General features: G+C 39.4%; 1 protein-coding gene across 6 annotated transcripts in view; it reads left to right on the top strand.

Annotated features, from left to right (window-relative positions):
• Positions 1-24766, top strand: part of carmil3 (capping protein regulator and myosin 1 linker 3) — a 147982-nt gene that overhangs the window by 57237 nt on the left and 65979 nt on the right. For all 6 annotated transcript variants that reach the window (XM_079651797.1, XM_079651796.1, XM_079651798.1 and 3 more), the window contains 7 exons: positions 3547-3641; positions 4852-4922; positions 5048-5121; positions 16206-16281; positions 17925-18013; positions 20072-20166; positions 23140-23226. In XM_079651797.1, coding sequence (XP_079507923.1) covers positions 3547-3641; positions 4852-4922; positions 5048-5121; positions 16206-16281; positions 17925-18013; positions 20072-20166; positions 23140-23226 — 587 coding nt within the window. The remainder of the gene's footprint in view (positions 1-3546; positions 3642-4851; positions 4923-5047; positions 5122-16205; positions 16282-17924; positions 18014-20071; positions 20167-23139; positions 23227-24766) is intronic.

Genomic DNA, 24766 nt, shown 5'->3' with positions numbered 1-24766 from the left:
TTTCAGTAAAAGCTGTGCATGTTTCGTCAAGTTGGTGAAGATGTTTCTTCATCTGCATGTGTTTTGGCTGTTATAGCGCGTTTGTACCTCCGTATAATTCTGACTGGAGAATATAAAATGTGCAGAAGAAATGAGCATTCTGCATTACGACAGTTTTATTATTTTAAAACATTTTATGCTGCTGTGTTCTGTTTGGTAAGTTCACAGTTTGGATTTAAATCTTAATTTCTTAGGTGAATGAGAAAGTATTTTGACTCATATCATTAAGGGTGCTAGCAGGCAGTTGAAAAGTTAAAGTCTTGATTATTCTCACATGGGACTACCAGTGTGGGGGGTTGGGAGTTCAGTGCCTTGCTGAAGGGCACTTCAGCAATAGGAGTGGGAAGCGTAATATTTACCTTCCTCTTATTCCCCAACGTGTAATTGGGATCAGAGACTTTCATAACACTGCTTCTTAAAAGTCAAGGTAGTGCTCCTCCTTAGTCTGCTGTAAGGAAGCTTCACTTACGGCCCGTCCACACAGCAGCTTTGAAAAAATCTTGGAGGTGGGCGTGTCTGAAAGCTTGGGGATTTTTTGCGACCAACAACCAATCACATGAATCTCCCGCCCCGACATACAAAGCAATAGCAATGTTAAAACGAAGTAAACTGGATATAAAATCCCCAAACAGCTGAAAACCTACCAGTTTCACCCACTGTCTCTGCCACCTCCCTCCATGCCTGGTTCCTCCGGTTTGTGTCCCGGTAAATAGTCTGGTCGTAAAGAACCGGGTGATTTGCTACCGTAATTTCTCGTTAGCCCAGCTTACACGTGGTTTGATTGGCTAGCGCTTGTACTGTCAGATTTGCATAAACGGGATTTGTTTGGCTGACGCTTCCAGCTCAGCTTCAAAAGTTGAACATTGCTAAATTTTTGAATCCTGAAAATCCTGGAAATCTTCGCTTTGCTTCCCCACAATGCAGTTCGGCGAAAAGTGAGCCAAAGTGACGTCACTCCCATTCAAAGTCAATGGGAAGAGAAGCGTTGGAAGATTTTTTTAAAGCTGCTGTGTGGACGTACCGTTATAATGTTAACCATTTTAGTTTTTTTCATTTAGTTAGACACAGTAATTTTGCATAGTTGTGTATAAAGATAATGCTACACTATTGTTAATAGTATACTATTTGTTTAATTGGATTACGATGGTTTCCAACTCTTTCCAATAGTAATAGGAGTGTTGTTAAGATCAAAAGTGAACATTAAAATGAAATAAATAGATGTGATAACTTTCAAACATCAATAAGAATATATTTCATTCAGCAGTGTCCTAATGAAGCCCACTTGGTCTAGGCTTGAGTATAATGAAAGTCATTAGGATGTATCCTCTGGGCACCATGAATGTCTAAGCAGAATGTCACCCCCATTCATATTCTAACAATTAAGATAGTTCAGTTTCAACCAAAGCTAAATCCTTTATGACTTTTGTGATCCAAAGATTTTTTTCTCTATGGTCTGACACTGTGGGCATCCCCTCAGATAAAAGGAGACATACTGTGCGGTGCATTTCCATCTGAGACCTTGGTTTCCTTGCTTGCTAATCTCCTTCAGCACTCTGCTCTCTCCTGGTAGAACCTGCAGTCTCCATTTGGTGGTGTCGTACTATCTACCTCTTTACATCCAAAAATGTAACACTGAGGCCGTCATTTTGCATGTTAGCACGAAGGAATTGGAACGTAGTTCATAGGTTTGCTGTACCTAGGAAAAACTTTACATATGTCTATACATTTACAGGAACAAGTTACATGGATTTAAATACAAAACTAATGGTGTCAATAAAATAAAAAAAGAATGTCAACTCAGGACAACCTAAGATAATGACATTGGTTTGATCTGCTCAGGTCAAGAATTTCAAATAAATTACAATAAATAATTGTAACTTTCAATGAAACGTCCTATGACCTAAACTACTGTATACTAGGGATGTGCATCTCCATCACTGAGGCCGATGCGATGCGCATCTCGATACGTTGCCACGATACGATACATTAACGATACCTTTGAAACACCAGGCGATGCGATACGATACGATTCACCCCTGTTGCGATACAGTTCGATACGATTTGATTCAATATTATGCGATTCGGGGCGATACGATGCGATTCAACACGATGCAAAAATAAATATACTTCAATATGGTACGACAGAGGATTTTTGTTTTATTCCTGATATGCAGCAAATCATACATTAACAAAAAAGTGCTTTACATATTTGGTACTGCACATCCCATCATGCCGTTTATTTTTTTACCTTTAAAAGCTCTCCAGAGTACAATTGTATAATACCTCACAGTTAAACAATGTAAGGATGCATTGCTCATGATTAACAATGTGCAAATAACAGCTACCATAGAGCAATGCCCATACAGCTGCCAGCCTGATGTGCTTAACACTCAGAGGCTAACTCACCAGTGAGCAGAAAGCAGTGGTTTCTATCTGAACAATAAAGAAAACAAATAACCTTTCACAAACAGGTATTTCATAACTGCTTACATTAAGGAAGACATTTAAATTATTATTGGCCATCACAGGCTGCTGTAAGCTAAACACCTCTCTCTGACAGAACACCTCACTGAGTGATTTAACTCATGTCTCACTTTCAGGTTTCTCTTTTCAGCCGCAGACCCCACGTCGCCTCTTTATGTGCGTCGCTAAGTTCCTCGTACTACTTGTGTACTTTAAAGCGGCTCGGCATCGTTAACAATTTGCGAGTGATTTTTCAAGTTGACCGTCTGTAGTATATAGTGCCGCGCACATATACCATCAGGACGTTACTGATGGGGTGCGGCTGCGGAGTGATACTGTGTGTATGCAAGTCCGCATCTATGTATCATGGCTGTAGACCTGTTAAGTAATAAAGATACCTCATACAAAGGTCTACGGATACCTTATTACTCTCCATGACCTGCGGTCAACTATATAGCATAAATGACTATTACACCGTCTTTCTTGAACAATCCGAAGTGTTGCCAAACGTTTGATTTGTAGGTATTTTTCGGTGCGCTGTGTTTCTCTTTCTCCTCAACTTCCGTGTGTGTTGATAACTGAGACTCTCGTTCTCCGTAGTGGCGAAGCAAATATCAAAGATCGTCTCTGCTGAGCGTTGACAAGATGAGGGGATTTTATATGAATGAATCGTTTTTTTACCGATGCAAAGACGCTACGCAATCGATGCATCGCGAGTTCAACCCAGTTCAACCCAAACTGTAGCCGATGTGCACTCTTTCAACCGGTGCACTCGCATCTTGAACGTTTATGCCGGTGCACCGATGCGAATCGGTGAATCTTAACATCTCTACTGTATACCCATCATGCTCCCATCCATCGATATGCAACCTTCCCCAGCTTCCCAGAGTTCATAGTTATTTTAAGATATATATTTTTACACAGGAAGCACAATGCAAACAAATTGTGCAATATACAGTATAAACATATACGAATATACAAATATAGCCATGGCGTTAGACTCTTTTATGGTTTCAACCCGTTCTCTCCGTCTTCTTCTTTCAGCCCTCCAATCTGTCGTGCAGAAGGAGACGTGACCGATGGAAGTATCAAGTTTTCAGCCAACGCCGAATCGTCATTGGATCCCCAGAAAACATGCGGTAAGTCTGCTTCCGTCTACATATTGCACAAAACCCAATCAGACACACAGTTCAGAGTCCACCCACTCCCCGCTGACTCAGGGTGAATCTTTTTGGAGACTCATCCTAAAGTGGGTCAGCAGACCAAAGTTGCTGAATGCTCTCCTCTCCTGCTCGTAATCCCATTAATCTACAAGAAGTGCTCTTTCATGCTGCAACACTTTCATCTCACCTCGATATTTACTGCTCATCTCTCTCTGCTCTTTCTGCCTTCCTCTTTCATCTCTGGCCTGCTTTCATCCATACTTCCATTACCCTGCTTTATTCTGTCCTGATCCATTGTGACCTTAATATTATTATTATAATTATTCATATATGTATAGTTTTATTATATCTTTAAACCCCTAATTGATAGTTTGTGTCGCTTTATTCCACTCATTTCCCCCATAGTGCACGTGTTGTTTGTGTTTGGGCTAGTGACAACAATGGGTGAAGGGAATACCGTAGTCTACGGTGGCCGACAGGCGCAAACACCCGAAAACACTTCCATTAGGAAATGAACATCAACATATTGTATTTACATTCCTTGTAAACATTTTAATTTTAATTTTATAATGGTTTATATAATACCATATTTCCATCGCTTGGATATATCTTACAACATAAAACCTACCATTTTAACAAAGCATTTGGTTAGCTTTTTAAGCCGGTTTTAATAACCCTGTCTCTCCTTTTTAAAACGTGTTTTTAAACTTGTTTTTTAACCTGTTTATACATTTTGACTCTTGCAAATGGTTTTCTTTTTTTTATTATGTACTGTAGCACTTTGAGGTTTGTTTCAAATGTAAAGTGCAATACAAATAACATTTATTATTATTATTATTAACATTCTCTTGCACTTTTTTTATTTCTATTCTGTTATTTATTTTACCATTTTTTTTTAATTGGTTTTCTTTGTTTGATGTCCTATATATATTCATGTTGCACTGTTAGAGGAGCCTGGGACTTCAGTTTTTCATTGCCATATCTAAGTGCTATAAATATTCATACATACCTACACTTCAAATAATAATGTTTTTGATGACCCCCGCCTACCATGTGTCTATCACTACAATACGAAACATATTTCACTTCCATATATAATATCCCTTATTTTTACATTTTAATTTATCTTAGTCTGTTATGTTATGCAACTTTTAAACACCAAAGTATATTCCTCTGCACCTTTCAGGAGGTTTTTCTGAAACCTATGCAGCGCTTTGTGACTACAACGGAATCGGCTGCAAAGAAGAAGTGCAGTGGGTAAGGATGTTTATACTTCAAATATATCTAATTTTTTTCTTTTACCGTCCCATATTTTTCAGTAATAAGTACTTTGTTTCCTTTCTTGTCATCCTCCCTCTCTTCCCTCCCCTCCTCTGCTCCAGGATGTTGACACTATCTACCACTCTCAGGACAACAGGGAGTTCAACCTAGTGGATTTCAGCCACCTCGACAGCAGGTGACACACTTTGTTAACATTTGCACCACATCCAGTCTGATTACAGTTTGCCAGCATGCACTGATTGCAAAGACACTATGAATGGAAGCCAAATGTACACTGGTGTGTGTGTGTGTGTGTGTGTGTGTGTGTGTGTGTGTGTGTGTGTGTGTGTGTGTGTGTGTGTGTGTGTGTGTGTGTGTGTGTGTGTGTGTGTGTGTGTGTGTGTGTGTGTGTGTGTGTGTGTGTGTGTGTGTGTGTGTGTGTGTGTGTGTGTGTGTGTGTGTGTGTGTGTGTGTGTGTGTGTGTGTGTGTGTGTGTGTGTGTGTGTGTGTGTGTGTGTGTGTGTGTGTGTGTGTGTGTGTGTGTGTGTGTGTGTTACATTTGAAATGAAGCAGTGAAAATGAGGGTTGGGTGCCTACTTTCAGCGTTTATTTAAGGATGTTTAAATTCACATCAGTGGGCATTTACTTTCTTATCCTACGGCATTGGGGTTTCAATCCCATTCACTAGCCCCTTCAAAGTTTATGTAATTACTTTACAAGTTTAATGATATGCTGATAGTCTCAAAAGTTTGAATTTTAGACAGAATATTTTTCCTACTTTACTCAAACTTTCCACATCACACTTATGTAAAGCCGTTCACTCATATGAACTTTGTCTTCTTCTCTACCGTCGGATGTTTGTTTTCTTCTGATTTCAAGCCAGCCCTGAGAGAAATGGCATTAACACGCCCACTTGCTCGCTCTGCATGCACAATGATTTACAAAATTCACGATCAGGGTCAAATTGATATGTCATACGTGTGTTGAATAGAGTATGTGTGAACATTTACCATGAATGTCTCCAAACTAAATTCGATGTCATGAAGTCCAGCTGGTAAATTTTTTATGTGAGAAAAACGTTCCCCTTTATCGAAGGAATTTGAAAACAGCCTTCTTTTTTCAAACTCTGCACATCCACACATCATTCTGCACAGTGAAGGTCAAACTTCAGAGTGAAGCAACAGTGAGAAAACACTTTTCTGAGACGACAGGAAGCCATTTCCGGAACAATATTTGGCCAATTTTCTTTAGCAATTGCCAATCTATTGTACCAGGTTATTTTGTAGAAATATAAGTTAGTTTACAGGCTATGAAATAAAGGTGCTGCGCTGTACATCCGCTCCTAATAATGTCCCCAGCAGTGGAACATATTGCACCCTGTTGTTCCAAGGCAACTACCAGGAAAATATATCATTATCCACCATACTGTGCAGGCAGAGCTGTTGTTGTGAATGTAACTAGGCTATGGACGAGTGTGATTATTCTTCCCCCAGTCAGAATTGGCTGAAAACTCATGTTATTCATGACCCCTCTTGTTTGTTGCATTGCAAAAGCTCTTAGCCTTAACTTAAAGCAGAAGTCTTTTCAAAGTAATTCTTCCCTGGGAATTATTTAATTTGAAATGTGTACTGTATCCAGTGTTGAATTTACACTCTCGTGGCACTTGGTCCAAATGACGGGGTTGTATCGTTCTTTAGATTCCTGTATCAAGGGTTATGGTTAATATATTACCAAACTTCACTTTCCCTGGCAACATTTTCCTAGGGAGGCAGGAAGGTAGCATCCTTACGAGGTGTCCGGACCAACTCATCTGGTTCCTTTCTATGTAAAGGAGCACTGGCTCTACTCAGAGTCCCACATGGATTACTGAACATTTCACCCCATCCCTAACTCTGATGCCAGCTGCAGTTTATATTCGCAATCTGTTTCTGTCGGTCATGACCCACTCTTCAAATCCAATTAGATTTTTTTAAGACATTAACATGTGTAGCTAGACGATTAATTCAGTCAGCCTTCTTTATTCAACTAATACACTTTATTTACATCCCATTTTTGTTTCGGTGCAGATACAAACTGATATATTGCATTTCTGATAGAATATCTGCTCAAGGAGGTTTTAGGAGTGGTTTTCTTTGCCCCCAGTGGTCGATGCACATGCCATGGGACCTGTAATTCAACCTCCATATGCCATGCTTACCAATCAACCAGGACTGAAATGTGTGGGATTGTAACTGCAGCATTTCATTTCAAACCCACTGTGTAGTCCCAAAGCAATAACAGCATATCATTGTCCTAATACTTTGAGACTGAAGTTTTGAAAGACTTTCCGTCCTCATCCTGCTTCACGATGTTCTGCAAGAATTGCTTTCCAGACTTCTGTCAGCCCTGTTCTTACCTGACAGGAGAGTGGCTGCTGGTTTAACAAGACCCTCCCTGGGTAAAGTGTTAAGTGTATTGGTCTGTCGTTCCCTTTCTGGCTCACTTGTTGTCCTGTTTCTCTCCTTAGTTTTTTAAGAAGTGTTGTAAGATCACAAAGAAGTGGAATGATGAGTTTGTCGAAGGCAGAATTCATCACTCACAAACAGCTGTAAAATGCCATATGTCGTCTCCTCTATTCCCCGCTGGTGTCTTTTGAAATCCCCCATTTGCTTTCCCAGACATATTGAGGAAGAGTGTACGTGCCGTAGAGTGCTGCCGATCATAACAACGTTTGACAGCTGACATGCAAAGAGAGCATTCAACATAGCTTCCTCAGCTTTTGATTCCAGGAATGTTTTGTCCAAAGGCCTCTGGGAATTATTCCCTACTTTTTTAATTATTTCTACTTTTCCGTGTAGAAACAACAATTCCAACTGGAGGGGATGCATTCCTATTTAAAATGTGTTTCTAATAACACTGTAGAAGCAAAGCCTTGCTATGCTGCTAAATCAAAAACCCATTCATAGACGCGTGATTGCAGCAATGACTCATGAATATATTAATATTGTTCATATTGAAAATCGCGTCCTCACTGTTGTTTATCCTCCAATATTTTAAATAGTGTGATGAAGAGAGAGCCTTTGCAGGGGAAGCTGCATACCCAATGCTTTTTTTATATCTTCCTATAAAATATTGTTCCCTTGAGCCCACAATAGAATAATTAAGACTCTCCCTGCTTTTCTACCAAACTTTTATCAAAGATTTAACAAAAGTACTCGCAGAAAGGAATCACAAAGACATGCAGAGAAACAATAAAAAAAAAAAGGTCTTTTCATGATGGTGTGCCAGAAACCATTTTGGTGCATTACTTTTTTTCCTCCTCTTCTTGTCCTTCCGTATATACATCCTTTCAATCTACCCTGATCGAGCCCATGTTACCGCGGGCAACAAAGCAATGCCTTTTTCTGCTGACTGCTGTGCTGTCCATCCAAACATCGGCTCCACTCATGCCTCCTGACTGAAAGCGGACACCCTTTTTTCTGGCCTTGTCTCGTCCTGTTCATATTCCCTCCTTCACTATTTATTTCCCCCAGCTCTGTTCTTCTAGCTGTCTTCTCTCTGAATCACTCCTCTCATCACAAACAAACACACGCGCTTTGCCTGTCTCTGTTACTTCTGTCTAGCCACTGCAAGTTTACACAATATTGCAGAAAGGACTTTCACCGTGGTTGATTTCTCGTACTTTGCTACTTACATTTGCTATTGCGCTATGAGAAGGGGCACTCAAAAATGGTTAAAAGTTTGGTTGGGAACACTCAAGCCCCCAGAAATTCTTCGGACTCTGAGGAAAATATTCGTAGTGGCCAAACGGTGGTATTACATCTTCCGTATCTGTCCGTGACGTCACCTTGTCCAACTTCTCTGTCAGGAATGGATTGTTCGTTCTCTTACTGGAGCAGGACTGGCGCTCTACAGCTCACTGCTACCGTCAGCATTGCCTGTCAATGTTAGAGGACAGAGTCACTGACTGTCCGGGGTTAGACTGTAGCGTTGATTTATTACCATACAGCCTCTTTGCGTGCTTCAAAAACCAATCATCTTCCATCTGGCTATGAAGGATGGTTGGATCAACCATCAGCGAAATTGCTGTCAAATCTATTTTGAATATTTATAATTAGGGCCGGGACTCGATTAAAAAAATTAATCTAATTAATTAGAGGCTTTGTAATTAATTAATCGAAATTAATCGCATTTTTAACCACATATAAATATTTGACCTGAGAACAGTGAGAAGCAATTTTTTTCACATGGATTTTAGTATACCATTGAATAATGACTGAATACATAAGCTTAAGCAACAAAAAATTGTTAATTTTTTTCAAGGTGGTACTTAACCAAGACCAACAGAAAAGTGCAATTTTTGCCATAAAGTGTAGCAATAGCATATTTAGGAATATAGTACGTTTCAGAGATTCAGGTAGCCTATAGGTAGGTAGACCTTCTGTAAACTATAACACTTTGTTTTTTAAGTAAAACACAATACTTTCAAGTACATGCAGAACATTGGAAACCCTGACTATTAGAAAACATCTCTTTGTTGCTTCAGAGGCCATAACAGACTTTGTTGATTTACCAACAGTTGATTTAAAAAATCTAATCAATTTCAGTCCAACTCTCTCAATAACCTTGGCCAAAACAATAAACAGTTCAACATAAAGTGCCAGTTGCACCAACAACGTAATAAATAGTTCAACATAAAGTGTACCATTTAAAATAAAATAAAAAAAGTGCCAGTGATTGACCTCAATCCCTCCTATTCTTCCAATATCCTGATGAAAAATAAAATCTCTCTGTTGCATAGGCCACTGTTTGATCAACGCGAATTGGGTGTGGGTCCTTGTACTCCGAGTCGGGCTAACGTCCACGCTAGCTTCCACGCTAGCTGCTATATGTTTTGCATTGAGGTGATACTTGAGGCTTGATGTGCTGCGGTGATATGCGAATTCCTTTTTGCATAATTCGCAAACAACCTTGCTCTCATCGACGCTTCCATCCGTCCGTTTTTTAAAACAAAATGTCCCATCCACGGGGCCAACCAAAGCGGTCTCATCAGCTTCTTCGTTCATGTTTGACTATTGTTCACCGTGGTTTGTTGTTGTCTGAAGTCATGAACGTTAGTTGGTGCTCCAGTATAATCGGTACCCCTGAAACTCATCCAGTGAGAAACGTTCCGCGGTGCAAAAATAAGTGCGATTAAAATGCGTTAATTTTTGTGTAATTAATTAATCTTAATTAACGCGTTAAAGTCCCGGCCCTATTTATAATATAAGTGCATGATTCCTAAGGAATTTAGTGCCTTTTGACCTTTCTGCCTATAGTGCCAACAATTAGGTCAGAATATCCACCTTCGATGGCCAGGATATTCTCACAAAGAGCCATACATATTCATTCTAAGGTGAATGCAAATGTTTTGCCGACCCCTGGTGACCTTTTGTCTAACACTACAACAAGAAAAATCTTTCACTTATTTCACACAAATCTAATGAGCACATAGCCATGACTTTTACACTGCACATCAATTCTCCTGAAAGAATGAACTCTGTTTATTGTGGACGCCTCATGTCCTTCCCTCAACTCAAACCCACAAGCTATTACATTATCTGATAGGCTTACTGCCATGAGATGCTGTGAGCACAGCACCGCACCCAGGGAGCCTTTGATTCACGGGACCCTGTGACCTTTTCGCCTGTGAAATCTCAGGATAAATTATATATCTTAGTCTTTTTCAAGGTCTATAGAATATTATAATCATAATTCTCTGTTCTCTGTAATACACGGAGCCTTTAAAGTTTCCTAGAAGGTCATCCTCGGATCATAATAACGTTAGTTTTCATCCATTCATGATCGTTGAATGGCCAGTAAAAGCCTCATAAAGCTCCGAAAGGACTTGGATATTGTCAGCTCATTCTCTATCGGTTCTTTTGATTCCCAATTGGGTGTCTGCTCGGGTGGACATGACTTCATGTAGATCTCTGCATGGTAAGGCTGCACAATATACAGTTTTATACAAGACATGGCCAATTACATCACAAGAGGTGAAATATCGGCAGATGAACTCACTGTGGGAAAATTCTCTCCCATGTCGTGGCCAGCTGAACGTCCTGGGTTAATGTGGCTAACAACCTACCCGACCCCTCTTTAACAACAAGCCTGTCAATTGATATGCTTTGTGAGTGTGACCTTGTGCTGTCATCTTATACTGTACAACCAATGCTTTTACGATTAATTTGGTAATATAAACTCTTATTTCGTCCTCAAAGTGCCCCAGATCGATGCAATTACATTTTTTTTAAATTGACTATTCTATGTTATGTGGAAACAAATGTTATTTATACCGCAATGTATATTGCAAAAAAAAGTACAGAAATTTGGCTTGCTTAAAGGTCCCATGACATGGCCATTTCTACTGATCACAATTCCATTGTTGAGGTCTAGAATAGATTTACATTGTTCAATGTTCCAAAATCACATTGGTTTCTCACCTATGGTCACATCACCATACCCAGGAAGAAAAAAATGGAAAAAGAGAAATCTCCAACGAGGCGTTCTGGGGCAGCATAGACAGGTCTTTTCTGTGTTAGAGTTTTACTCGCTACAGGGTGTACTTTGAGGGTTTGTGACTCTGCAGACCGTTTACATGCAGAAAAAGCTACATAACACACAAGGGGATGGGTAATAACCGGAAAAGCATGACATGGGACCTTTAACATCATCATTTCTATAGCAAAACAGAATAGCTAATTTGCTGCTGGTGGCCGGAGCTTTTCATTGATAGACATGAGGGGTATACATTTTCTCCGCCAGAGAGTAGATAGGCATATTTTCCCTATATATATATATATATATATATATATATATTAGGGGTGTAACGGTTCACAAACATTTCGGTTCGGTTTTTAGGTCACGGTTCGGTACGTTTTCGGTACAGCAGAAAAAATCATCACAAAACATAAAATACTTTTTTGTTTTTTTAAAATTATTATTAAACTGTGAATAATGTATTCACTCAAATAAATACAAAATATAATAAAATAAACATTAAGTTTCAGCATTTCAATGAACTGAAATAAGCTGTATTTGAACATTACTGTACTAGTACTCACAACACATAAACTATTAGTTTTGTGTTTTTAAAATTATTATTAAACTGTGAATATTCACTCAAATAAATACAAAATATAATAAAATAAACATTAAGGTGCAGCATTTCGATGAACTGAAATAATCTGTATTTGAACTGTACTGTACCAGTACCTAAGCAGCCAGTCTGACATTATTACTTGCTTATCATTGTATTTTCATGTATTTTTAAAGAAAAATTAACTTCTCCACATTGCTTGCCGAAAGGGCAGATCTGCTGGCACTAACAATGTCTCCTGCTGTGGAGAACACCCTCTCGCTAGGGACAGAGGTAGCAGATACAGCTAGGTAGTGCTTTGCTAACATGGCAACATAAGGATATTTGGCATTTGTGATAGCTTTGGCTCGGTCTAAACTTTTTGCGAGTGGTGGAGGCTTAAATGCTAGTGGGAGTTGGATTTGCACTTCAGTCTTTTTTCTTTTGGTACCGGTGACATTCATGTTCGGGTGATTCCTTTTTAAATGAGTGTGCACTATGCAAGTTTGATGTATTGCACGCCGCGTAACCAATTTTAGTTGAACAATGCCGACAAACAGCTTTGGTTCTGTCCACCTGTCTTTGTCCGTCATCCTTGTACGTAACTGCGAAACCAAAATGTTCCCAAACCAGAGACTTCAATGATGCTGGAGGATTTTCGAGCTCAACTTTATCTGCGTTCGCCATTTCGACAGTTCCTCAAATTACTGACTACATTTGAACGCATCCCTGTGACCAGCTCTCATAGTATGCCTCTCGTCCAATGAAATGACTTGCTCGCTCTATGACGCGTTGAACCCAATGTGAGCAGATTACTCTGAATGCTGCGACGAAGCACCTGAGATTACTTCCAAAAAGTTGTTCACGTTCTCAATTTTTTACGTTTAACGTTATATTCGTTCGGTACACTTCGGTACACACGATTACCGAACCGAAGGGCCCGTACCGAATAATTTCGGTAAGGGTACGTGTACCGACTTACACCCCTAATTTATATAAACATATTTCCCTGGCAGCCTTAGACCATACACAGTATACATATACATCAAAGTAGGGTCTTTGTTTGCATTGGTTTATATAAAACGTGTCATTCACCTTGTATACACAGACTAATGTGTATATGTAAGCACTGTTCAAACTAGAAAGTTCTCTAAATCCCTTACCTCCGATTTAATTTGTACCTTTACCCTAAATCTAGACTATTTATTATCTGGATCTTATCTTTAAAATGAGTTTCCTGTCCCAAACCAAAGTAGATCGGAGTCTATAAGTGTAAAGAAGTGACAGATTGACCTGCAGTTACATTACATTACATTACATTGCATTTACCTGACGCTTTTATCCAAAGCGACTGTACAATAAGTACAGTGGGGCAAAAAAGTATTTAGTCAGCTACTAATTGTGCAAGTTCTCCCACTTAAAAAGATGAGAGAGGCCTGTTATTTTCACACTAGGTATACCTCCACTATGAGAGACAAAATGAAAAGAAAAATCAAGAAAATCACATTGTCTGATTTTTAAAGAATTTATTTGAAAATTATGGTGGAAAATAAGTGTTTGGTCACCTACAAACAAACAAGATTTCTGCCTCTCACAGACCTGTAACTTCTTCTTTAAGAGCCTCCTCTGTCCTCCACTTGTTAACTGTATTAATGGCACCTGTTTGAACTCGTTATCAGTATAAAAGACACCTGTCCACAACCTCAAACAGTCACACTCCAAACTCCACTATGGCCAAGACCAAAGAGCTGTCAAAGGACACCAGAAACAAAATTGTAGACCTGCACCAGGCTGGGAAGACTGAATCTGCAATAGGTAAGCAGCTTGGTGTGAAGAAATCAACCGTGGGAGCAATTATTAGAAAATGGAAGACATACAAGACCACTGATAATCTCCCTCGATCTGGGGCTCCACGCAAGATCTCACCCCGTGGGGTCAAAATGATCACAAGAACGGTGAGCAAAAATCCCAGAACCACACGGGGGGACCTAGTCAATGACCTGCAGAGAGCTGCGACCAAAGTAACAAAGGCTACCATCAGTAACACACTACGCCGCCAGGGACTCAAATCCTGCAGTGCCAGACGTGTCCCCCTGCTTAAGCCAGTAGATGTCCAGGCACGTCTGAAGTTTGCTAGAGAGCATTTAGATGATCCAGAAGAGGATTGGGAGAATGTCATATGGTCAGATGAAACCAAAATAGAACTTTTTGGTAAAAACTCAACTAGACGTGTTTGGAGGAGAAAGAATGCTGAGTTGCATCCAAAGAACACCATACCTACTGTGAAACATGGGGGTGGAAACATCATGCTTTGGGGCTGTTTTTCTGCAAAGGGACCAGGACGACTGATCCGTGTAAGGAAAGAATGAATGGGGCCATGTATCGTGAGATTTTAAGTGACAACCTCCTTCCATCAGCAAGGGCATTGAAGATGAAACGTGGCTGGGTCTTTCAGCATGACAATGATCCCAAACACACCGCCCGGGCAACGAAGGAGTGGCTTCGTAAGAAGCATTTCAAGGTCCTGGAGTGGCCTAGCCAGTCTCCAGATCTCAACCCCGTATAAAAATCTTTGGAGAGAGTTGAAAGTCCGTGTTGCCCAGCGACAGCCCCAAAACATCACTGCTCTAGAGGAGATCTGCATGGAGGAATGGGCCAAAATACCAGCAACAGTGTGTGAAAACCTTGTGAAGACTTACAGAAAACGTTTGACCTCTGTCATTGCCAACAAAGGGTATATAACCAAGGGTGCACATAAGTGGTACGCAGGTACGCATGCGCGGCAACAATCTGAAATGCGTACCGTCACTTGTGTCACAAAGCGCATTTACGTACCAACGTACTTGTGAAGCTTTTGCAGAAGGCGGTTAGATCACCGAACAACAGTCGGTTTCCGTGCTGCACAGACAGGGCTGCTGTTAACGTCGGTCTTTACAGCAGCACTGCGCTAAAACAGCTGATCACAACGTTCACACGCTCTGTGGTCACAAAGCTCTGCACTCCACTACTCATTTACAATGCTGACCTGGCCAAGAAGGCAGCAACGTTACACATAACACAAGCATGTAAATACAGAGAACACAACTAAGAAAACAAAAGACGAAAAAGCAATAACTACATTGTGCACATTTAGGACAGTAAGAAAGGTGCACTGCTTATTACTATATATATAAGTGCTTAGTTAGTATATGAGTGCTTAGTATATGAGTGCTTAGTTAGTATATAAGTGCTTAGTTAGTAATTGTATTGCTCCAAGTGGAGTCGAAAGAGATGAGTTTAGTCCAAGACGACACATGAACACCAACTCGCCGCATGACTGAGTGAAACCTCACAGAGGTCAATTACATGTCCTGCTGTCAAAACCTGAATCAACAGTCAGTGTTGATGATGAATCTTGACATCTTCTGCCCTCTCTCACACACACAGACTCCGACGGGTCAGTCAGAATCAACTGGTATGCAGTGATGGCTTGCCCGGTAATGAAAAAGAAACACAGCCTGAAGCCGTTTTTGCTCCACGGAGATCCACACTAATGTCTGGCTACTGCAGTTACTGGCAACAGGACCCCTCCCTGGCTAAATTACAATTTCTCTTCCTCTCTTTTTCACTTTGTAGTTTCCCTATGTCTCTCCTTTTTTCCCTCTCTCTGGGCTTATTCTCTTTCCCTGCTTGTTTGTCAGATGATATATAGCAGGTGTAGCAGTGGTGTGGCATTAGTTGGACCTCGGAGGATTCTAAAACTCTCTCGCTTTCTCCTTTCACAAACACCCAGAGGATGGTGTCAGTGTAGCAGTGGATGTAGCAGTGTTTGAGGTCTGCAGCTAGGATCAAACTGTGGCTTTATTGAATGAGTGATCCACTGACCCCGGCATCGATCTTTCCATCTTTCTCTTTCTCTCCCCCCCCCCCCCCCCCCCCCCCCTTTTCCTTATTCTCTGCGTCTTCTTCTTCTCCTCGGCAGGGCTGCAGTATCAGTCATCTTTTAGAAAGCAGCCCTGCCCGAGTTTACTCCCTGTCACAATGATGAACTGCTTTTTACTAAACGGGGAGTAAAGAAAAAAAAAGTTTGGCCCACGATAATGTGAATTTATAGATCAATAACCTCAAATGGTTTGGAGCAGATGGAGTTTGCTAATTTAAAGATTTGAATCTATCTCTAATATGTGTGTGTGTCTCCATTTCAGGGACTTGGCGGTAATCGTGGCATCCATTGCGTACAACACCTGGTTCACCAAGCTGCACTGCAAAGACATGCGCATAGTAACTATCTTTTTAAAAAAAAATCTTCCTCACTTTTGCTAGATGGTTACAGAATGGTTAGCATTTTCAAAGTCAACATTAATCAATATGGCTATGGGTTTTTCACCAATTCATCGTGTGTTGTACAGAGATCCTCCCTGTATTGTCATTAAATCTCTTGAGATGACATACTAAATGAAAGCAAGTTAAGAAACCCATGATTGAAAGAGAACAGTGAGTCAGCATTCTTTTATGTTCCTATTAAAGAGGATGTGAATCTGTATTAAATATTCATATTGTGCATTAGAGTGAGTGGTATCCATCTTAAGTGAAAACACTCAGTTAAACAAACAAGTATTATTTGTAATGTAATATCAAATATCTTGATAATTAATGCCCCTCATATGTGGTTTGAAATTTCAAAGGAACCGTTTAAAACAGAGATGTTGGCACCTAGAGTGACTACCAGTCAACAAAAAAACCAAAAAGGACAACCAGCAGTCTTTTGGTCTGAAAACATGGGAGTCAACAAACCCTTCAGATTAGTCTCCCATTCCTGAATCACATACCGGCTTATAAGAATATACCGTTCCAAATTTGAGTCTCTACCTACACAATTTCTTCATTTGGCAGCGCAAGGTTGAGTATTGCAACAAACTGAACACCCCTCCCTTTCAAGACTCATACATCTCTGTAGTTTATTTCTTCCTTGTTATTTCAGAGGGTCTGAAGTGGACAGGGCTTAGCTCAAAAATGGTGATGATTATTGATTTTTTTCAATACTTGGTTGACTGAAATGTTCATTATAATCTGATGACAAAATGTGGCATTTGAAACAAGCTTTAACGAAAGAAATAATAGGGAGTAAATATTTTGACCCGTAAATACTTAACATTGATACAAATGTAAACTAAAACAGTACAATATTTCAAGTTATCTTCGATTAAAACTTAAAATATTACATAACAATTACAAACATTTGCCTAAAACTACTGTAATAAGCATTTTCATTATGAGACTGGAATTCTTTGAGGCTGAAAAAAGGGGTCTGATTATTAATTTTGACATAATTCTATTAAATGTATATAATATAATCTAAAAATTATAATTAAAGGAAAAATCTTAAAAGAATAAACATTTGACTAGTAATGACGAAAAGATGTCTGAAGTGTCATGAATTTTCATGACATGTTCTTTCTAACGAGTCAGACTAAACCTAAAATATGTGATATCAACTTTGCTCAATACATCTATAAATCGTCCTTGAGGCTATCTTAATTTACATAAAGGGAATTTAACAAATGACTACCTGCCTTCACAGAACCACTTCAAAAGTACAACCCAGTCAGCTTTGTGTGTGTTGTAGTTGCTAAAATATAATAAATACATGTTTGTCTTAAGAAACAGATATTTTAGACCAATATCACCTCTGCTCATGTACGTCTAGACATAGTCCTTGAGACTATTTATCTCATTGTGCATTTAGCAAATTGTGGCTTTCACAAAACTACTCTGAAAGTGTAAAATCAGCAATCCATTAATCAGGCTTTACCGATCCTAATCAGACTTCGGTTGCTTCAGACTACTTCTTGCTTTTACATTCTCTTCCTTTTGAGCCCCCTGGTCCCGGGAGCCTTCAGGTTTGTTTCTTCTTTTTCCTCCAGGGCTCCGAGGTGGTGGACCAGGTTCTGCACACAGTCAGCAAGTCCAACACTCTGGAGGAGCTCACTCTGGAGAACGCAGGACTGAAATCGTAGGTTTGACAGCTTCCTCCCGCCCTGTCACCTCTCCGTTAATCTAACTTCATCTCCCTTTCTTCCTCTCCTCCCACCTTGTCCTCTCAGACAACACCTACCCCTCTTCTCTTTTGTCCTTTTTATAATCGCCCCTGTTTTTTCGATTCCCTTTTCTCTGCTTTGCTTGTACTCTTTCTTCCCACTTCCTTCTCGTCTCACCCTTTCACCTCAGCTCTTCCCACCTCCCCTCCTCACTCCAGCTCTTCCCACCTCCCCTCCTCACCCCTTGTGTGTTAACCTTTCAAATTCTGTCTCTCCTCTTCTTTCTCCCTCTCACACCTCTGTTAACCTTCTTCAGATAAAGGTCTCTCCTGTCTGTGCGTGGTTATTTTCCCCACGTTTGAGAATATTTTTGGGCTTCACCTGGCGAGAAAATCTCCCCTTCTATTCATCGTTAGGATCATTTAGCAGAGTCTTTTTCTTTATTATGTATTCATTGAGATGAATTGGCTGCCTCAAGGCCACAGGATTTATTGCAGAATAATAATGAGGCACCAAATGTTTATATTTTCAATGTGTTAAAATGCTCTAGACAAGCACTGCACCAAACTCTAACAGGGAAGAAAGAAATCCCTTTTTATACAAAGATGCTCAAAGAGTGCAGTGAATGTTAAAGTATGTGACTTTATAGACTCCCACCCAAATACCATACTTCCTATCACCTTTTCAATATGTGATTCAAGAGATTTCAAAGTAATTTGCCGGCACAAATGACAAAGTACAGCACAGTAAGAAAAAGTGTCTTACCTTCATAAGCTTTTCCTTTCAAACACTTGTTTGCAAGTACATAACGTTCTTTAAGTTCAAAGCTTTTCTCAAATGAAACGGCTTTGAACGACTCACGCCCTGTTTTATTATGTAGTTACTCGAATAAAAAGATGAAACAAAAGGTGTTTTTGTAGTTTAAATGTAATTTATAGTGCCGTTAGACTGCCTTTTTTATACAGGTGCTTACGCGATGCAAACTGTTTTATTAAGACAGTCAAGATGTTGTTCGTTTAAAAGGTTTAACCCCAACAAATATGTATCAAAGGAGAGTATTTCATGACAAAAAACACATTGGGAATTTGGGGTTTTAGAGGTATCTTCAAAATATGTTTCATTTTTTACTTCTGGAGCTATTGGAAATGTTTGAATCTATGGAGTCGGAAACTATCCAAATAGTATAAGACTATCAGTATTAATGTAGACTTATCTCTATCTGCAACTGTGCAGCAATGCCAGATTAACAGAGTAAATAGGCGAGATAAATGTATTCAAATGTCAACGTTGGGAATAAAGCTGCAAACTGTTCAATGCAGACCTCGAAAATATATGTTTTTCTGCCAGTCCTGACTTCACATGCTCATGCTTGACGGAAATATTTCTAAGTGAAGTGGGATTGATCCCAAATAAGTCATTGTCATCTGCAGTTACATTAGCTCCTAGCAAAATATTAATATATTTATTTACGGACATTTCTAGAATATCAAAACCTTTGTCTCTATTCAATATTATTATTGAAATTCACACCAATGACAAAAATCATTACCCAGCATATCAATATAAACAACCAATAATGTACATTTTTATTTTGAAATGTATAGTGTGAGTACATTTTAAGTCAATTTTAGCACAAACGTTTTTTTTTATCAATAAGGTAGCGTCAGTAGCCTTTGTAGGGACTCAGGGGAAAAAAGGGTTCACCGGTTCAAGTCCCGATCAAACATGTGTTTTCAGACCTAATTTGTACAGGTTCTGTTTCTGTATGCATTTGTACTGGTGTGTAAAGACTAACAATGAAAACCAAATTTCCCCTTGTGGGATTAATAAAGTGGCTTCTTCTTATTTTCATCTCTGAAAAAGGGGCAGCTTCTTGAGTGTTTCATTTATTAACAGTAGGTTTTAAGAATGAAAAATTACCAGGTACATTTAGTTGTATAAAGTAAATCTATCTGGCAGATTTTACACCAGTATTGAATCAGCAATTTTCACAATAGCCTCATATTCCTTCTTCTATAACGTTTTGTCTCCAGGGACTTTCCGCAGAAGATGGCGTCGGCGCTGTCTGAGAACCCGGCCTCTGTGATCCACTCCCTGAACCTGGCCCACAACACGCTGGACAACCAGGGTAACCCCTCCCAATCTGCTGCTGTGTCTCTGAGGGCACTGCTGATTGTTCTTGTGCTCTTAAAGAATTCAAAATCAATGACTATCCTCAGAGAACCTTTAATTTCTGTTCCTCCTCCTCATCTATCTTTCATATAGGACTATATAAGGTCCTCCTCTCTTGAGAAACCCTTTTATTTGTATCGTCTCGCCAACAACTCGCCTCACTAACTGAACCTCTTACAGAGCAACGTGCATCATAACCAATAATGTTTTTCTACTATTCTTAATTAATCTAAGTTGTTCTTTTAATGTAATGTTGGAAGCAGCGTTTCCGCCAGAGGGGCGTCTTGCCGTCATTTGAGAAAAAAATAAATAATTTGAGAGAAGATCGAGAGTTTTTATCGAAACTGAGGCTCTGTGGTAAACTGAAGAGCCGTTTAGGAGCTGAAAGAGCCGGCTCTTAGTGACTAGTCACTAAAAAGAGCCGGAATTCCCATCACTAATACGTAAAGAGATAGTATCTATAAGGGACGGCTCAATTCAAGTCACGTGACACGACGTGACGTCATTCTGCTGTTGGTTCTGGACTGGTGTTGCTTGTGTTGGTGGATAAAGCAGACTGCTCCGTGTGTGGTGTCGCTGTGCCGCTGTCACATCTGTTCCTTGATCTCTGCGTCACCGACCAATTTGATATTCGTGTGACAGAAAAAAAAACTTTACTTCGCTATAATCGAGCGGCGAGCTACTGAAAAGCTGCCCGCGAGCTACCGGTAGCTCGTGATCGACGTGTTGCAGAGCCCTGTTATACACCTTTCCCTCCCTTTTTAAAAATGGACATTCCCGCTTTTGCCTGTTTTATATCATTTTAAAGTTAAAGTATTTTGGTTCTGACAAAAGAAGATATTTAAAGACCTGACTTTGCACGTTGAGAAACTGGGATGTACATTTTAATATATTTGTAACATTTTATATTACCTTTTTATAAGATAATATAAGAAATTCAGGTGTCATAGCATCAATAATAGAGAAGTACAACCAATGATAGGGCAGCTAAGAGTACACACAGAGATATAATTAATAATATATATTTTTTAAAGTAAGTCACAGTATAGATTAACTTAAACATTTAAATAAAACACACCTTTATCTCCCTTTTTTAAATATGGAAAGTTCCTGCTTTTCTCACATTTTTCACAATTTCTTGCCAATTTTTAGACACTTCATCTATTCGATTACTCTCTTAAATAGTCAGGCAGATGAATCACTCATCAACATAATCATTTTTTTGAAGCCCCACGTTATACACCTTTCTCTCCCTTTCCCGCTTTTCTCTGTTTTATATCATATTCAAATAAATGTCTTTGGGTCACAAAATACAAAACAAGACATTTAAAGACATTAACTTGGACTTTGAGAGCCTGGGATGGACATTATCCTTTTTTCCGACATTTTAAAAACAAAACAATGAGACAATTGCATCTAGGAAATTATCTAAACATTAAATGATAAGGAAAATATTTGTTATTTACAGCCCTACTCTATACTTCCCTTTTATATATGGAGATGTCCCACTTTTCTGTGCTTTGTATCACATTCAAGTCAATGTCTTTTGGTCCTGACAAAACAAGATATTTAAAGACATTACCTTAGACTTTGAGGAGCTGGTATCGACATGTTTGACAATAATCCTAATCTAGAAAATAATCTGAACATGAATCTATCATTTGGCTTTTCAGTCAAACCTTTTACACCTTTCTCTCATGTGCTTTGTACGCACATATTATTTTACACCACATTCAGGCTCTGCATGCATGCCACTCTCACTCATTAGCTAATTCCTGCCCTCCCGCCTGACACACGTCACTTCAACTCGCTTCAATTAATTGTTTCTGCTCACAGTTGCCTCCCTCTATGTGTGTGTGTAGAACGTGTGTATAGACTTCCTTTATTGTGACTACAGCCACATACGCACTGCAGCTTTAACCAGCATCACAATAACCCCGTAATCACAGTGGGAAATGACCTTCAGTCTGTTTGCAAAGCTTACAGTGTTCTTCATGCATCGAATCCCAGGAACAGTTCTGCACACATTCAATCAGGAAACAAGGTTTGGCACTACACAAAAGCATTGCATTCTTAAATAAAGCCGAGGCTTTTATGCTATTTTTATAACCATCCCTGCGATGGGTTTTATCGTTTTGCTGAGATGAAACTCTTTCCGTCTCCGTTATGTAATGTGGCTTGGCATATGGTATTTATATGTGTTTCTGCACTGGGTATGTGGGAGAGAGCCAGGTCCTTGAGTATGTTGGTGTTTGTTTTCCCACTGTAGTATACGGGTGGGTATAGCTATGTATATGTTTGGAGGGGGTGTATTGAGAGAGGTTGTATTTTAGCTTTGCAGAGCTCTTTTTAGGCTCAAACTCAAGAAGCTGATAGAAAGATCAAAGGGAAACAAGCGTCAAATATTTAAAAAATCTACTAATTTATACGTACTTTCTAAAAAGCTGTGTTCAGGGAGCACAGAGTAGAAGTACAATAGAGGTTTTTCAGGCAGGGGGGGGGAGAGGGAGGGGACTTTGGGATTTTAGCTTCTGGAGACCATTTACATACACACAAATGTATATTACTACAGGAAAGGGAAACTCCAAAAAAGCATAACGGGGCCTTTTTAACCGGAATTACCAAAACATAATATGACAATTTGGAAGTGCCCTAGGCTTAAAGAGATTTTATGATTCTGAAATGGGCCATTTTGTATTCCATTACTTTGGGACATATATTTTATATTTTGCTGCCATTACTTTTGTATTGAAACAAAAATCGTTTACTTGTAACTTCTTTGACTTAACTATAGTACTTTTTGTATCACTCATTAAACCATTAGTTGTTCTGGCTCTAGATGTGTGGTAAATATGTTGAATTGGTATTTATGATTATACGATGAATGTGTCCTCTCTTCTCTTCTCCCCTTCCCCTCTCTTTAAACCAGGAGTCTCCAACCTGATTCAACAAGTGTGTCGCCTCAACAAAGGTCTGCGCCTCCTCAACCTCTCCAAGACCTCCCTTTCCTCCAAGGGTAAGAGACCCCGATCATTAAATATAATGAATGTCCAATTAAGTTTTGGGACTGGTACAACAGATGGTGCTCAGACACTTTCTATGACTCTGTTTTTGTAGCTGCTGCCCACCATGCAGTTCTATTTTGTCTAGTGTTACCTCGCGTAGATAAACAGACCCATGCAGTATGACCCATCTACCAAATTAATCCCCTTTAAAACCCCATGTAGGCATTAGTGCGGTGTCCCAATTCTATTGCTCTTATCCCAAACAGCACAACCGTCCACTATTATAGCAGATTCAAAGAGATCACATTTAAGTCCATACATTAATAGCCTCAGCGTAATAGCATTTGTCATCCTATTTTGATCTGATCAGAATCAGAATCAGGTTAATTGCCATGCAGGTTTGCACGTACAATAACTTTGCTTTGGTGTATTATAGTGCGTATATAAACACAATAGTTAAGTTGAGTTAAGTTGTAAAAAAAGGAACAAATATAAACATTTTTTTATGCTATTTAAAAAAATATATACAAATAAATGTTTACATGTACATTTTTTTAGAAAAAAGTGCAGTAAAAATATGACAATTTACTCTGAGAATCAAATAATTTGTACAGAATTCAAACTGGCTGAGTTATTAAAGAGGGTACAGAGTTCTCTGATGTATCTACTTTGGCTTGAATGATGATTTTCTTTCATGTACACAAGCAGTACGCTGTCCTACAAAGCAAAGTACAGTATCTATATATGTTTTTGTCCAAATTAACAACAAAACATTTTCCTAATAACAACAGAATCACATGTTTTAGTGTCTGTTGTACCATGTATTGTTAAAATGATTGTTTTAACGCATTGTTGATGATCTGTTGGAGGGAGATTCTGTTGAAATTCTGCCTCCATGATATAATGGAAGTGACATTTTCTGACCTCCTGTCTGTGAGCTGTTTTCATATAGACAGGGAAACAGCTTTGAATGAAAATCGTTTTTTTTGTGTGTGATCTATTGACCTCTTGTGTTGTGCATGGATTCTGGTAAAATAGCACAGTGTAGTTCTGTGGATCTGAGTACTTTTTCCACCACTGCGTTTCCAGAAGATTAGACAAAGGTGTTTATTTAGGGCTCTATAGCGGTACTTACTGTAGGGGTCTAAAATAACCAGCCCAAATGCCATCAAAGTGAGGCATTACATCCTTTCTATCTATTACACAATTTGCCCTGAAGCTTGAAAGCTAAACCCTTTTCCCCAGCTCCTCTGCTCCTGTAGGGACTGCTTTCGGCTGAATGATGAGTGTTACGTACAACGCAGACGACAACCTCGATAACCTGTAACAAATGGAAAGAAAACACACTGGGTGTGATTTTAAAGGCAGTGGGATGACACAGTGATTCAGGGGAACGCAGTGCTGACCTTGAATGGGGGGTGAAGGTATGACTTTGCAGGGGCTGAGCATTACTTTGTTGAATATTTATAGATTTATCTCCGCCCCTCCTTCCCTTCATCTCTAAAAACAGCTACACATATGCTGAGGCGAGCACGTGCACGCACGCACGCA

This window comes from Notothenia rossii (assembly GCF_949606895.1).
Source record: "Notothenia rossii genome assembly, chromosome: 9".
In the NCBI taxonomy this organism is placed as follows: domain Eukaryota; kingdom Metazoa; phylum Chordata; class Actinopteri; order Perciformes; family Nototheniidae; genus Notothenia; species Notothenia rossii.
Note: the sequence above shows the minus strand (reverse complement) of the source record. Positions and strands in the feature narration are given on the sequence as shown.